The sequence below is a fragment of the Lolium rigidum genome, chromosome 5 (assembly GCF_022539505.1).
Source record: "Lolium rigidum isolate FL_2022 chromosome 5, APGP_CSIRO_Lrig_0.1, whole genome shotgun sequence".
In the NCBI taxonomy this organism is placed as follows: Eukaryota; Viridiplantae; Streptophyta; class Magnoliopsida; order Poales; family Poaceae; genus Lolium; species Lolium rigidum.
This window is the reverse complement of record NC_061512.1, coordinates 269,382,644-269,396,920: the sequence shown is the minus strand read 5'-3', so window position 1 is coordinate 269,396,920 and position 14,277 is coordinate 269,382,644. Positions and strand designations below refer to the sequence as shown.

The following is a 14,277-nucleotide window of genomic DNA, read 5'->3' as shown; positions in this document are numbered from 1 at the left end:
TCCCTAAACCCCTAAACCCGGAGACCGGAGCAATTATCTACTGGTTAATCACAACTCAGTACGGCCGCTTACGGGGATCCGCCATCATCGACCTACTACCGCCATTATATGGCTTACTATATCTCTCTAAAAAATAATTTGCTTACTGTTCGATTTTATTTTCCATTATTTGCCTAATTAAGGCGAATACAAATATAATGCTTGTCTTTAAATCCTTTCCGAAGAGTGTGTAATGTTGTGTTGTAATAGTAACACTTGCTGTAATCTTTCAAACAATAAGTTTCTTACTGTTCACAAGTATGTTGTCTCCTATAATTTTACCTTTGCAAAGAAGTCCATTCACTCGCATTCTTACGTTTGGATAATTTCAGTCATGCTCCTACTCTCTCAGTTTTTCATTACCATATGTTCTGGGTTCGTGAATGTCAAAATCTGTAAAATTTAGAGGTACATCTTGCAACCCGGGAGCAGTTTAGTCCCACATGTTGCAAATGTGACGAAAGCAGTCCCAGAACTTGCAACCCGGGTGCAGATTAGTCAAAAGTGGAAGAATTCGAGAGAATTTGAATGATTTTGGAAAGATTTGACCGCGTGGGGTCAGTTGGGCAACAAAATATACAGTCTTAGTTTAAGTTGTAGCAACGGAGACCGACGACCCGCGTCATGTGCCTTCTGCTTTTGTGACTTGCGCATCTAACTGAACCAATTCCTGAAGTGCCTGTAGCCTTTAGGAGGAAGACTTGTAAAGATCCCAGGATCCCACATAGTTCATAGGGTCAGATTTCTGAAGTTCAGTTGTCTTCTACTGTATTTAGAGCGTCAATCAGGCTGAGAAGCGATTGGAGCTTTTTCTGTAGCTGGTTGATGGCACATCTCGGCATGCAGGAACGTACACATCTATACCAGATCCCAACTTTCAGAAATTAAAAGATTTCACAAACTTTATTGCGTGAGATCAGAGATGAATAATATCAAATATGGAATCGGATGCCTACATATGCCTGAACTTTGCTCAAGACTGTTGCAAACTCTGAATTAAAGGGATTTGACAAAAAAAAAATGAGTCAGTTCGCAAATGAGTAATGACAGCTGTGCAGACATATGAAATGGCTGACATAGCTATTCATAGCAAGTGATTAAATCTTTCCAAACTGTCAACGATGATTTTATATAATGAATACTGTGTGTACCTTAAAATGATTTAAACATAGGAGCGAACTATCAGACACTTGCAGTTAAATCTTAATTAATTAAGTAAAATTGAGATAAGGTATTTCAAATAGGCGAAAATAGCCTAAAATAACTAAAATTTCAAAATATAAGGAAAATAGCCATAATATAGAGTTTACATTTTGAGGAAATTAGATAGTCATAATTTTGCATGATTTTGCTTCTACATGCTTATAAAAAAATCCATTTTAGCAGTTAGAAACTGGAAAATGATTTATTTGTACACAAAATCTGGAAACTGCATCTTGCAATATTCGTTAACATTCCAAGATGCACCATTGTGCAATTTATCCGTTAAAACATCTATCACATATGGTCTACATCACAGATCTTTTTTACAAACACCATGTGCAATCCATCAGATGAAATTCCCAAACTTTGGCGTTAAGAAAATGAAAACATATTTTTAAAATATAATTTTAAAATTACTTTGACACTATTGTGTAGAATGATGTGATTCTTCTTTCTGCAAAAATGGACCCATCATGGCGAAAATTATCTTTTGGTGCATCACACACAATTTTATTTTAAAACCGCCACCGACATCGCGGACCCTTTTTCAACAAAAAAAACGTGTGAGATTTTTTTCTTTGTACATCACATACCATTTTTTAGGAAAAAGTGTGTGCAATGCATCACAGGAAATGCCCCCTTTTGGCATTTCGAAATGGAAAATTATTTTTGTACTTTGACACTATTGTTTAATAAGTAAAAGACTACTTTGTGGGGAAAAAATGGACCAATTATGATGGAAATATTTTTATGATTCATTGCACGGATTTATTGTTTTAAAACCTTGTGTGATTACTCCTATATCGTACACCTTGGTAAAACTGCGTGATTGCATCGCATGCGGTTTTATTTTTTCATACGGGATTCTCGTGCAATGACCTGGAGATTCGTAATTCCTCAAAAAAAAAAAACTTCGAAGTAATTGAACTTCTAGTTTTGTCAAATCGAGCTTATAGAAAAATATATCAGCATCAACTTAGTTTTGTCTTAAAGAAAACACCGTTGGGCCTCCTCAATTGAAGATGGAACTACTAAAGTTGGTTTAGAATCCACTGAATCGCAAGGAAGCCCAATGAGAGAGCCTAATCGCTGCCCTGTTAATGTCGGGCCAAACAATGGGTTTCAACAACAGGGCGGGCAGCTCATCTTAATCCGCACACACATGCTCTTTCCATGGAAAGCCCAATTCGCTTGACAAGTTCCTGCACTACTCTAGGGAGTAGGGACCAGTTTTTCTCCCTCCAGACACAAAGAACACTCTAGACACCATTAGAGCACTTGAGCTGTTGGAATTGATGAACTTCCTCCTACTCCTCTGGATGGCTTCGTCCGCAACTGCAAGCCAGCAACACAGACAAAGACAGTCTCGCGCGCCAGCCCCGGCGATGGCTCCATCCTTAAACGCTCTTTAGTATTGACTCGTCAACCAAACGCATGTCTATACATTCCAGACAAAACAAGATCCAGAACAGCTTGCTTGTACAGCGCATGCACGCACGGATGCGTTCGCCCATAACTCCAGGAGAGTGTATTCAAACATGGCAAGGATGTAGTTTGCTGGACTATTTGAGAAAATTACAAAAAATCACCACATTTCAGGCAAATGTTTCAAAAAATCACCACTTGACGAAAAGTTTCAAAAAAACACCGCTCTACAGATAACACGTTACAAGAAGCACTGATTCATCTCTAAAGCTGGTTTAATCACGAAACTGACTAGTGGGACCTATTTTTAGGCTGACGTGGCAATCATATGACTGTTCAGGACGACAAGGTTAGCCCGTTCTAGAGTTTGGACTTTTTCTGTGAATTTTGGACCAGCTGTCATCTCTTTTCTCTTTTATCTGAGAAAAAAAATCAACTGATGCATTGTATCCAAATAAAAAGGAAACAAAGAATGCCCGTCCTCGCCAGGTCCGGTGAGGATGCAGTGGCGACATGTGACGCTCCGCGTTCTCCTCGCGTGTGGGGGCGTGTGGCACTCCGCGTTCTCCTCGCGTGTGGGGGCATGTGGCACTCCGCGTTCTCCACACGTGTGAGCACAAGGTGATGGGGGAAGAAGCAACACGGGGCGGACATAGCCTTCTTCACCAGCTCCGGCATACACGAGGTCGGCCGCTCATGTACCTTCCGCCGCTCCTTGCACACGCCGTTGGCGAAAGGAGGTGTCTGGCGGAGGAAGGAATTGAAGATTCAGAGGCGGAGGCGAGGACGTGAGGGTGTCGGTGAGAGGCGAGACCTGCGGGCACGGTCGTTGATCTGTGAGCACGGGCTCTGTCGTCGTTGTGCGAGCACATGCATCGTCGCTTACCTACGAGCAGGGGCACCGACAGCAGGCAAGAGCGCCGCATAGCCCCACTCCCCACCTGGGCACCGCCGCAACTCCCTACCCCGGCGAACTCCCCTTTACGCGCCGCCAGGCCACGCTGGCTCGCCGCCCCCGACCCTTCTTCGCCACGAGACTGCGTCGTGCCAGTCCTCCCCAACGGACGTGAGACCACACCATCCCTTCTCCTCCTCAACCAGCGACATGCCACCTGCGCCGCCGTAGGAGTACATCAGGGCCCTCCCCAATCTCTGCCCACATCCTTCTCTAGGAAGGACACGAGTCCCACACAATTAAAATTTAGAATATACTAAGGCTCTTTTTGCAAAATGTATATGCCATGTCAACCTGACAAAAGGTTGTGCCACATCCTTAGCTCCCGAGGGATTTTGCAAAAAAAACTAAGTGTGGCAATTAAAAAAAGGGTCGACTGCAACATCTCGAAGATAAGTACGCGAGGAAGCTCCCATCTTGGAATGGGGACTATGTTACCATGGCCAGCCGCACCGCCCTTGTTAAGTTGATCATAACCTCTCAAGAAAGCTATTACTTACTCGGCTCGTTGTCCCTATGGCCACCGTATAATTCATTAACCAGATTGAGCGGGCTTTCCTTTGATCAACAAAGGACATCACAAACAGCACAAAGTGCAAGGTAAATTGGCAAACAGTGTGCCATTCTAAGAAGTTTGGTGGGCCTTGTGATGATGCATTTGGATAAGTTCACCACAGTATTACGCCCCCATCGGCCATGGGGCTTGAGTGGAAAGACCCATCAATGATTTGGGTTAATGATTTGGGTTGGATCCAGTAACCCATGTTCCATGGAGGACATGGAAATCTTCTATGCCGCCACACAAATTACTGTTGGAAACGGTTGCAAGACCCCCTTTTGGAAGGCTCCTTGGTTGCGTGGGAGAAGGCATAAGGATATTGCGCCTCTCATCTTCGCCATTTCGAAGAGAAAAAAGAGAAAATTAAGTGAATCAAGCCATGAAAGATAACGCATGGGTCGGAAAAGTTGCCCGAGGAGACAATTTCTCCTTGGAGCATCTTAGGCAATCTATTGAGCTTTGGGTTAACTGCAAAATGTGCAACTACATGAACATGTCGAGGGCGACATTACTTGGAAACTTACGGCAAATGAGGAATACACCGCCACCTCTGAGGTGCAATTTTTGGGATCCACCTCATCAATTTTGCACAAGACGGTGTGGAAAGCTTGGACACCTCCCAAAGTTAAATTATTTGCTTGGCTATTTACACAGAACAAAATATATATGACGGACCGGTTACAAAAGCGTGGGTAGGCAAACTACGGCCTATGCCCTCTTTGCAAGCAACAGACGGTTTGCCACCTTTTTATCCATTGCCGCTTAACCATCCGCCTTTGGCAATCCATCAAGCTTTGGACGGGCATCGCCGGGATCAAACCAACCCAATGGATGTGTCTTTTATTCACCAATTGGTGGATCATGATGACGGATGGCTCAATACCAAACAGCAAGGCCATCGCCTCCCTTTTATTACTTGTCATTTGGAAAATTTGGAATGGAAGAGATGCTTGTGTCTTTCGCAACAAACATGCGTCCCCCTACGTCATGTTGGATATTATTTAAAAGGAAGCCTGATTGTTAGTTATCACGGGTGCTAAACACTTGGGTTAAATAATGTCGAGACACTAATCCCTTGTACTTCCTCCGTCGCAAAATGTAAGGCGTCTAAGGATTGATCAAAAGCCAAACCTTACAAACTTTGACCAAATGCTAGATACTGATGTATCCAGATATATTTTAGTTAGAAATATATTCGTATGTAAATAAAGTTAAGAGACCTATTTTTTAGATGGAGTGGAGTACACCATTTTCAAAAGCTAGCTCGCTTCTGCAACGGCAAAATAGCAAATGCTGAGCATGATTGATGCCCAGGCGTAACCTCCATGATGGTGACGACACAGCTGGTCAACCAACCAACTGAACTTGTGGTCTACAAGAGAATGTAGTACGTGGTGGGTCAGTTTTAGGGCAGCAGGGCAGACGCATCGCAATGAAGGTCACGACAGCCACGCGCATCAAACTGGCGTACAAACATGCCCAAAATCTGCCGATACTTCATTAGCTACTGTTGGGTGTGCGGTAGCTGTCTATTGGAATAAACTGTAGCGTGTGTTAGTGTGCGTCTCCATCGAAATCTGGTTGTTTTCTATAGGATAACCGGTGTTTTCCGACATGGAGCGATAATGATGGGTACCAATATAAGGAAAGATCTGGTTCGCTCGAAGTTAGCAAAATTTACATCCATCGTGATCTATATTTATTTCTGTCGTGATCCATTTTTATCTATCTAGTAGTGTGATGATCTTTTTTGAAACACAAGATGTACTGTGATCTACTACATTCGGGTTAGGATAACGGATCATTGCATATTTTGCTATTTTTCTCAAAAACTACGTGGACGAAGCACCCCGGAGGTTGCGCAAGTTGTGGCGATGCCACTGCGCGCTCTGCTTGGCGTAGAGCTCAACCGTGGTGGCAGCCATGCGGTCAAGCTTCTTGACGGGCGCGGAGTCGACAGAAAGGGGAGGGGGGCGAAGGGTTCCGCAGTGGCCTGCGAGGCGGTCCGCGCAGACTTGGTCAATCCCTTGAAGCATCGGGGCCATGCCGCGACAACCGAGGCGCACAGCGACAATGCAGTTGAGGGACTCGATCTTCTCGGTGAGCGGGCGATCGGTCTCGCTGTCAGAAAGGGGGCAACAGAGGTCCATTGTTCGTGGCCTCACCATTGGAGACACATAAGTGAAGATCTGCCAAAGGGAGAGAGACGTGAGAAGGAAGAAGGGGAAAGAATGGGGGCTAATATGTGGGACCCATGTCCACCTCAGCCCTATCTCCACGTGTGTTGCCAACTCAGCCCTTATAAATGGGCCTTACCTGATATCAAAACAACTTTAGACGGGAATGGTGCGATTTGTAACACCAGGCCTCAGGACAACTAGTTTTTTTCTATAAAAAAATAGCAAAATAAGTACCACCTTGTTACCCTAACCCGAATTAGGTAGTTTTAGGTAATTAAATCCTCCGGTCTGACTCGTTGGTGATCATTTAGCATTTATTTAATCCAATCAAAACCTGTCTATATGTCTTCTCTTCCATAGTACATGCCCTTAGATCATCGCTATTCGTAAACCACCCATTGCCTAAACTAAACGCCCCTTGGTCATAATCTAAATCATATCTATTGACTTCTCTAGCTGATGTGGATAAGAGAAGGCATGCCTTCTCTACTATTATACATACCCTTAGATCATCGTTGTTCGTAAACAACCCATTGCCTAAACTAAACGCCCCTTGCCATAATATAAATCAACCTGATTTTCAGTTCGATATCGGTCAGATTACTATCCTTCAGCGTCATGTAAGACCATACTCTTCCAGTCATGCCATGACAACGTTGAGCGGAACCGACAGGCGAAAATTCTGAATCATGCCCTAACTGAAAATCGGCTAGCTGCAGGATAGCAAAGGTGTAAAACTGTTAAGCACGCATACTTGGCAGTTGGCACAAACTGGGAGCTTGATCTGGGACCTCCACGAGTCCCCATGATAATACACTCTATAAAGTGCACGACATAGACAGGCACCTGTCTAGAGGGAGGCCTTCATTCTCTCACTCATTCCAATAGTGACGTAAACTTGTCTCTTGTCTGAGTACAGCTCAAAGCCCAACCAAAATGCTAATCCACGTAGCTTCTCAGTCCACTATAAGTAGCAGCCATGCATCCAAAGGTCCTAATTAAGCTACGCCCAGCAAAAGCACAGCCACGTCCTGGCTGGCTTGACTCCATTTCTCTAGCTTCCAAGAAAAACCAACATCTCCTATATCTTCAGGTTCATCAACCTCGATCCACATATCACGGTAGCTCGCCATGGACGCCGTCGCGGTGGCTGGGTGTTTCCGGGACAAGACCATTCTCGTCACCGGCTCAACTGGGTTCCTCGGAAAATGTATGACTATATACGTACAAAAGATAGATATATGCTGCATGTGTACATTTACATAAATTCCTTACCTGCATTCACGTATACATGCAGTGCTGGTGGAGAAGATACTGAGGGTTCAGCCGGACGTGAAGAAGCTCTACCTCTTGGTGCGCGCACCGGATGCATCCTCCGCCGAGCAGCGTATCCTGTCCCAGGTAAGTCAAAACCGTCTCACAGCAGTCCCCAGCTACAAATGTCATGCCACATATGAAAGGGTCAAACCTTACAAGTGTAGTTGGCAGTTACTAACCTCCTTGGTAGTCATTTAGTTGATTGGTCATAATTTCCTGCACGCAGGTACTGGGGAAGGATCTGTTCAACACCCTTCGAGAGAAGCATGGGCTTGCTGGCTTCCAGAAGCTCATCAAAGAGAAGATAGTTCCTCTCGCTGGAGACGTCGGGACTCGTGACTTCGGCCTCGATAGCTCCAGACTCGAGGACCTGTGTGAAGAGATCGATATTATCATCCATGGGGCAGCAACAACCAGCTTTTATGAAAGGTACAACAATTGAGCAATCACTTACCACAAATACTTGTTACATTTAATCATTTCTATTAAGATCAATCAAATAATCAATTACCTTTACCACCATCTAATTGATGGTCTTACCGACCAGACCCATGTGTTGATGTAATCTTTAATTAGTTATATAACTTAAGTTGTGATTTTATCACTTATGTTTGGTGGACTGGTTGTACCAAGATAAACACTAACACAAACAATTGTATTATACTAGACAAAGCAATCAAGGGGTAGGTAAATCTACAAAAGACGTAAGACAAAATAAAGTCTAATCACCAAGAATGTTAAACTTAGTGACTCACTACAAATATAAAAATGAACAGGACTGAGAAAATATATATAATAAATAATTTTTAGAATTGAACTCTGCCAACTTACATGTTGTCTCTGTAAAAGAAATAGCAAATTCAAGTGCTGGAAGGCCAGAAGTCAAGCAATTATACTATTCCAGGTCTTACTGCTAATTCTTTTGCATGTTCCTTGAATTTTATGGCACATACAGGTACGATGTCTCTTTGGCAACCAATGCATTAGGAGCCCAATATGGATGCGAATTTGCAAAGAAGTGTCCTAATCTGAAAATGTTGCTTCATGTTTCCACTGGTACGAGTGTGCTTATTTATGTGTACCCCATTGTCCACACAGTGCTTAGTTCATCAGAATGGAGCAGAATCACAAAATATGATGAGAATATATATGCTTAATCAACTTTAATAACCATGTCTTTTTTCTATATTAGCCTTTGTAGCTGGTACCCAAGAAGGACTTTTACTGGAGAAAGCACTCAAGATGGGTCAAGCACTACGACCGGGTTACCACTTGGACATTGAAGCTGAGTTGCAGTTGGTTGAGAAGGTCAAGACTGAACTCACAGCAGCAAAGAGTGGTGGTTCAGACCAATCTGAGAAGACAATCATGAAAGAACTTGGCTTAAAAAGGTCTGACCAATCTAAATATGTGCCCCCTTATTTTAAGGACATATTTGACACTTTAGAGATCAGCATGTCATTCAACATGCCATTCTGTGAGGTATCTTGGTAAAGAAAATGTAGTATCTCAATTTTGAAAATGATTTCCATCTTTCATCTGAGCAACGTAAATAATCCTTCAAGTGTTAGTAGTCGAAGTTTTCTGATGGAGCCACTATATTTAGGGAGAGGTGATAATTAAATTACATCAAATTATTGTGACAGCTATGTCATTACTAAGGTAGCTCTCATATCAAACGCTGCCACCTTTAGACCTCTTGTTTGGAGCATTTTAGATCATGACCCATGCCAACTTCAAGAGGCGGTTGATTTATAATGGTTTCTCTAAAGTTGAAGGGGCTTTATAGGATCCCCGTAGATTTGTGACAGAAATAAGCTATATATATGATTGACCTATTAAAGCTAATACCTAAAATTCACAAAAATTTAGTAACAGTAGATGAACTTTACCCGTTGCTACTCTGGATGGAATTCTTTCTTAAATAAAAATGTTCATGAAACGGTAAAGGGATCTAATATTAATCAAAAGATATACATGACAAGTCAGCTTGACACAATCTAAATTGTTCGTAAATATTTGAAGGGCTTGCCATTTTGGATGGCCAAACGTATATACGTTTACCAAGGCTATGGGGGAGATGTTACTTGAGCAGCAGAGGGAAAACCTTCCTGTCGTCATTATTCGTCCCACCATGGTAACCAGCACTTACCAAGATCCTTTTCCTGGGTGGATAGAAGGGGCAAGGTACGATCAACATCTAAACAAGCAATTTGTATATATCAATGTTATATCTATATTATGCAGCAATTACTGCTGTAGAGTTACTACACTACATATGCATCCAAGCTGGACATCATCACAGCAGATAATAAGTTTTGCACTTTTGCTACCATTTTATCACCAGGACAATTGATGCTCTCGTTGTCGCCTATGATGAGCAGGCGTTCCCCTGCTTCGTAGGTGATCTCAAAGACACAATGGATGCGGTGAGTAATACACAATGATTTATTTTTGACAGGAGAGTAGCACACAATGATATTCATATGTACTAGCTATTAAGGCTGTAGACAGAGTAATAGAAAGCATGTTCAACTTGGGAGATACTAATAGTCTATATATATAGGTTCCTGCTGATATGGTGGTAAATGCAACTCTGGTATCTGGGGCTGTTCACTGGAATGAGAAAGGGCAAGTCATTTACCATGTGAGCTCAGCACTCCGAAATCCATTGACCGGTCAGGTTTTTGAGGATGCATGTTGGGATTACTTCTCCGTCCATCCTCGTGTACTAGAGAATGGGAAACCCCTCCAAAATAGAAGGCCATATTTGTTCAAGAAATTCGCTTACTTCCGTGCATATCTGGCCCTGATGTATAAGCTACCACTCGAGGTGCAGAGTCATATGTTTTATAATTCATACACACATGCCAATATAGTGTCTATCTGTTAAAGTCACTCACATATCTTTTCCATATGTTTATTTACATCTGAACAGATGCTGCATGCAGTGAGCCTATTATTTTGTGGGTTATTTTCACAATATTACCAGAAGCAAAATAGAAGATACACATTCTTAATGCTTTTGGTCAAGCTCTATGCACCATATGCCTTCTTCAAAGGATGGTGAGATCCAATTTCTGCCTGTGTTCCAAAACTTATTGTACTTTCTAACTTGCCATTCGGGCACCGACACAGTGTGTAATAACCCCATTAGATCCCTAATTTTTCTAGCTTCTATGTCACTGTTAGAGCTTATATACATGGTTTAGGTTTAGAGGGGTACTAGTACATAAGCTTCTTATTAGGGTTCTGGACAAAGTGAAGAGGTATGGGCTACCAACATATTGCAAATACATTCAAATCTCTACATTTGACTCATATCAACCGACTTAGTTATACTATTCATTTAAATAAGATAGGTGCTGCAAATTTATTCGTGTATTTATTGTAATGTATATATGTTGATCCAATTTTCTTTGATGTTCTCTGTCTGTAGCTTTGATGACACAAACTTGACAATCTTGAGGAAGGAAGTAAAGATGAACGGCAATGATGGTAGCCTATTTAACTTTGATGTCAAATCTATGGACTGGCACCAGTATCTCTTGAACGTCCATGTCCCAGCTGTACTAAAGTATGGTCGCAAAAAGAAGGGAAGCGTGTAGAGAAAGAGCGGAATCTTCATATTCTTGAGATGAAGGACACGCATCTTTCTCCAACAAAAATGTATATCATACTGCTAAAGATTACCATTTGTATTAAGTGAAGCACACATACAACTATGTGATATATATTTACACTATTCAATGAACAAATAAATACTCAAATATCCCAGTGTTTTTTGGATGTGCAACATGTGTCAATCAGAACAATTCCGCACAAATTGTCATGTGTAACATATGGAGGAACATATGAATCAATTGTTCAATACAAAAAATAAATGGTTGGATTTGGGATCTTAAGTGTTACTGATACAAAGGATATTAAAGCATGCCATGTCAATATTTGGGTTGGTAAATAATACTGCACATATTTTTCCTGTCTAGCAGAAATTTCTACTGAAGTGTACCAGCCTGTTAGATCAGATAGCCTGATACAAAGCGTAGTTCTTATCTATGTAGCTTGGTCCACCGAAGGTTTTTTATCCTTCTAATTACCTATTAAAGCTGAGGTATGTCCCATTGTAATGGAGCAAGTCCATGAGGTGGTTAGCTTCTTCCCTGTGTTTGGCGGACCTGCTCTTTTGCTATGCCAGCCCGAGGTCTTCTTCACCCATTTCTCTTGGCTGCCTCATTCCCCGATCGTCTTCAGTCCTTCATCACCATAACCACGCGATCTCTCACTCACATTTGACATTCAAAAATCAGCAAGCCAAGGTCCCAGGCACCAATTTTTTCGAGAATGTTTTAATTTCATATCTCCAACAATGTATAGAACATATTTTAGTTCTTCGATTTTCACTCTATTTTTCTTGCTGTTTGACGATATTTGGATTGCACATAAATACCATGTGTTATAAGTACCCAAAAGAAGAACAATTATTGTATCATCAATACCATGTGCTAACAGTGTAGATCAATGTCGTGGACAGTGTCATGTCTGACATGTCGAAGAAGAGAGGAATGAATTGCTCAACGTAATAAGAGGACGAAAGTAACAACACATAACAAGTTGTTCGCCTTGCAGAAATGAATGTACCGACTGAACATCATAAGCAGGCTTGTTAACATTTCGTCTCCCCACAATCTTTCAACAAGTTCAGTAGTAGAGCTTTAAGAAAAATCAACCTAGTTTGTACACAGGCATGTGAGACAACGAGGCACGCCAACCTACAAATTTTCCGAAGCAACCGGAGCAGAATAAACCAAACCTAGAAGCGGATGGCGAACACGCGAACGTAAATTTGAGACTATTGGGAACAGTGCAGTACCGGAAATGCGGAAGGCGCAGCGCTTCCACAGGGGTCGAGACCGTCGAGTACCACGGCGTCGGCGAGCGCGGGAGGCGCCGGCCGGGGATCTCAGCCGCCTCGACCTCGGTGGCGACTGCCGACTGCCGAGGCAGATTGAAGGGAGCGTCTTTTTTGTTTCCGAGAACCAGGCGGAACAGTTCATGGGCTTTTCTGTTGCTGCGAGTTATTTTAGGCCGTAGATTCAGTAGGCCGGCCCACTTTTGCCATTTTTCTGCGGGACTACAGGCAAACCGGGAGCAGCTACCCATGGAAGCTCCTATTTACCGAGCTGGTCGGTGGCAGCAACCCACCGCACACCCTCCAGGGCGTATATGGGCTCCGCCCATTAAGCGGATCGTCCGCAGACTTCAGGCGGGAGGCGCTGGGCCGGCCTAGTAACATTTCTCTCCTTTCTTTTTTTTTCTTCTGCTATTTCATTTGTGTTTTGCTGAATATGAACAAAATTTGAATCTAAACTTTCTGAAAATTTGAACAAATTCAGAGTCTGAACATTTTTCGAATTTCAATATTTTCGCATTTGAAATATTTTGAACAGATTTCAAATTTGAACAGATTTCAAATTTGAACGGTTTTCAAAATTTGAACGGTTTTCAGATTTGAACGGTTTTCAAATTTGAATATTTTTGAATATAATATTTATATTTTCGCATTTGAATTTTTTTGAACAGATTTCAAAGTTGAACGGTTTTCAAATTTGAACGGTTTTCAGATTTGAACGGTTTTCAAATTTAAACATTTTGAAATTTAAATATTTTCTCAGTTTGAACAATTTATAAAAATTAAAATTTTCGAATTTGAAAAAATATAAACAAAACCGAAAACAGAAAAAAGAAAAGAAAAATAGAAAAAGAAACCAGAAAAGGAAAAACGAACTACTACAAGCTAAACAGACATAAATGGGCCTGGCCCATACCCGACCAGGGGTGTGCGGTGGCCGGTAGCCACCGACCTGGTCGGTGTATAGGTTTTCCCGCTACCCATCGCCCGTTAGCGATGATTTATAGGCATAGCTAACGGAAGGAACGACAGGCTGGTTCTGGACAAAGCGACACCCTATTTTGATAATTTTATTCACATTTGAAATTTGCAAGAGTTCAAATTTGAAAATTTTGTTCACATTTGAAATTTACTCAGATTTAAAATTTGCTCAAATTTACTCATACTTGAAATTTGCTCAGATTCAAATTTTCCTCAGATTCAAAATTTTCTCAGATCTGAAATTTGCTCAGATTCAAAAATTGCTCGGATTTGAAATTTGCTCGAATTCAAAAGTTGCTCAGATTTGGAATTTGCTTGCTTTAAAAAACCCACGCAAAAACCGAAGAAACGAAGAAAGCCAGCAGAACCGAACCAAAAGAGAACAGGAGACCGAACTAGAAAAAAACGCAGGAAAAACACAAAATAGACTAGATGGGTTGCGGCCCGCGAGCTGCCGCACGCGTGCAGGGGTTAAATGGGCCAGGCCCATAACTGAAAAACATACGCGTGATGGTTTGTACGCATCGCTAATTAGCGATGAATAGGATTTGCCGGCAAACCTATTGGCGAACCCTATATGCCGACTAGGTTCGTAGTTACCGCGACCCGCACACACCCCCCCCCCAGCCCGGTATGGGCCATCCTAGTCGGCCCATTTCGCGATTTTCTTTTTTTGTTTTCTAGTTTCTGGTTTCTCGTTTCTTTT

At 42.1% G+C, this 14,277-nt stretch overlaps 1 protein-coding gene across 1 annotated transcript; it reads left to right on the top strand.

Moving 5' to 3' along the window:
- Window positions 1–7,355: 7,355 nt before the first annotated feature.
- On the top strand, window positions 7,356–11,467 carry LOC124651773 (fatty acyl-CoA reductase 1-like). The gene is made up of 10 exons (XM_047190811.1): window positions 7,356–7,571; window positions 7,659–7,762; window positions 7,905–8,107; window positions 8,634–8,734; window positions 8,871–9,069; window positions 9,704–9,865; window positions 10,026–10,107; window positions 10,245–10,511; window positions 10,617–10,744; window positions 11,118–11,467. The coding sequence occupies exons 1-10, from the start codon at window positions 7,493–7,495 to the stop codon at window positions 11,284–11,286; spliced, it is 1,494 nt and encodes a 497-aa protein (XP_047046767.1). The 5' UTR covers window positions 7,356–7,492; the 3' UTR covers window positions 11,287–11,467.
- The last annotated feature ends 2,810 nt before the right edge of the window (window positions 11,468–14,277 follow it).

What these genes read in the sequence shown, in the direction of transcription:
- LOC124651773 (XM_047190811.1), top strand. Translation starts at nt 7,493, where the DNA reads ATGGACGCCGTCGCGGTGGCTGGGTGTTTCCGGGACAAGACCATTCTC. An exon ending in GTTGCTTCATGTTTCCACTG is followed by an intron (nt 8,735 to 8,870) that starts GTACGAGTGTGC and finishes TTTCTATATTAG; the next exon opens with CCTTTGTAGCTGGTACCCAA. An exon ending in GGGTGGATAGAAGGGGCAAG is followed by an intron (nt 9,866 to 10,025) that starts GTACGATCAACA and finishes TTTTATCACCAG; the next exon opens with GACAATTGATGCTCTCGTTG.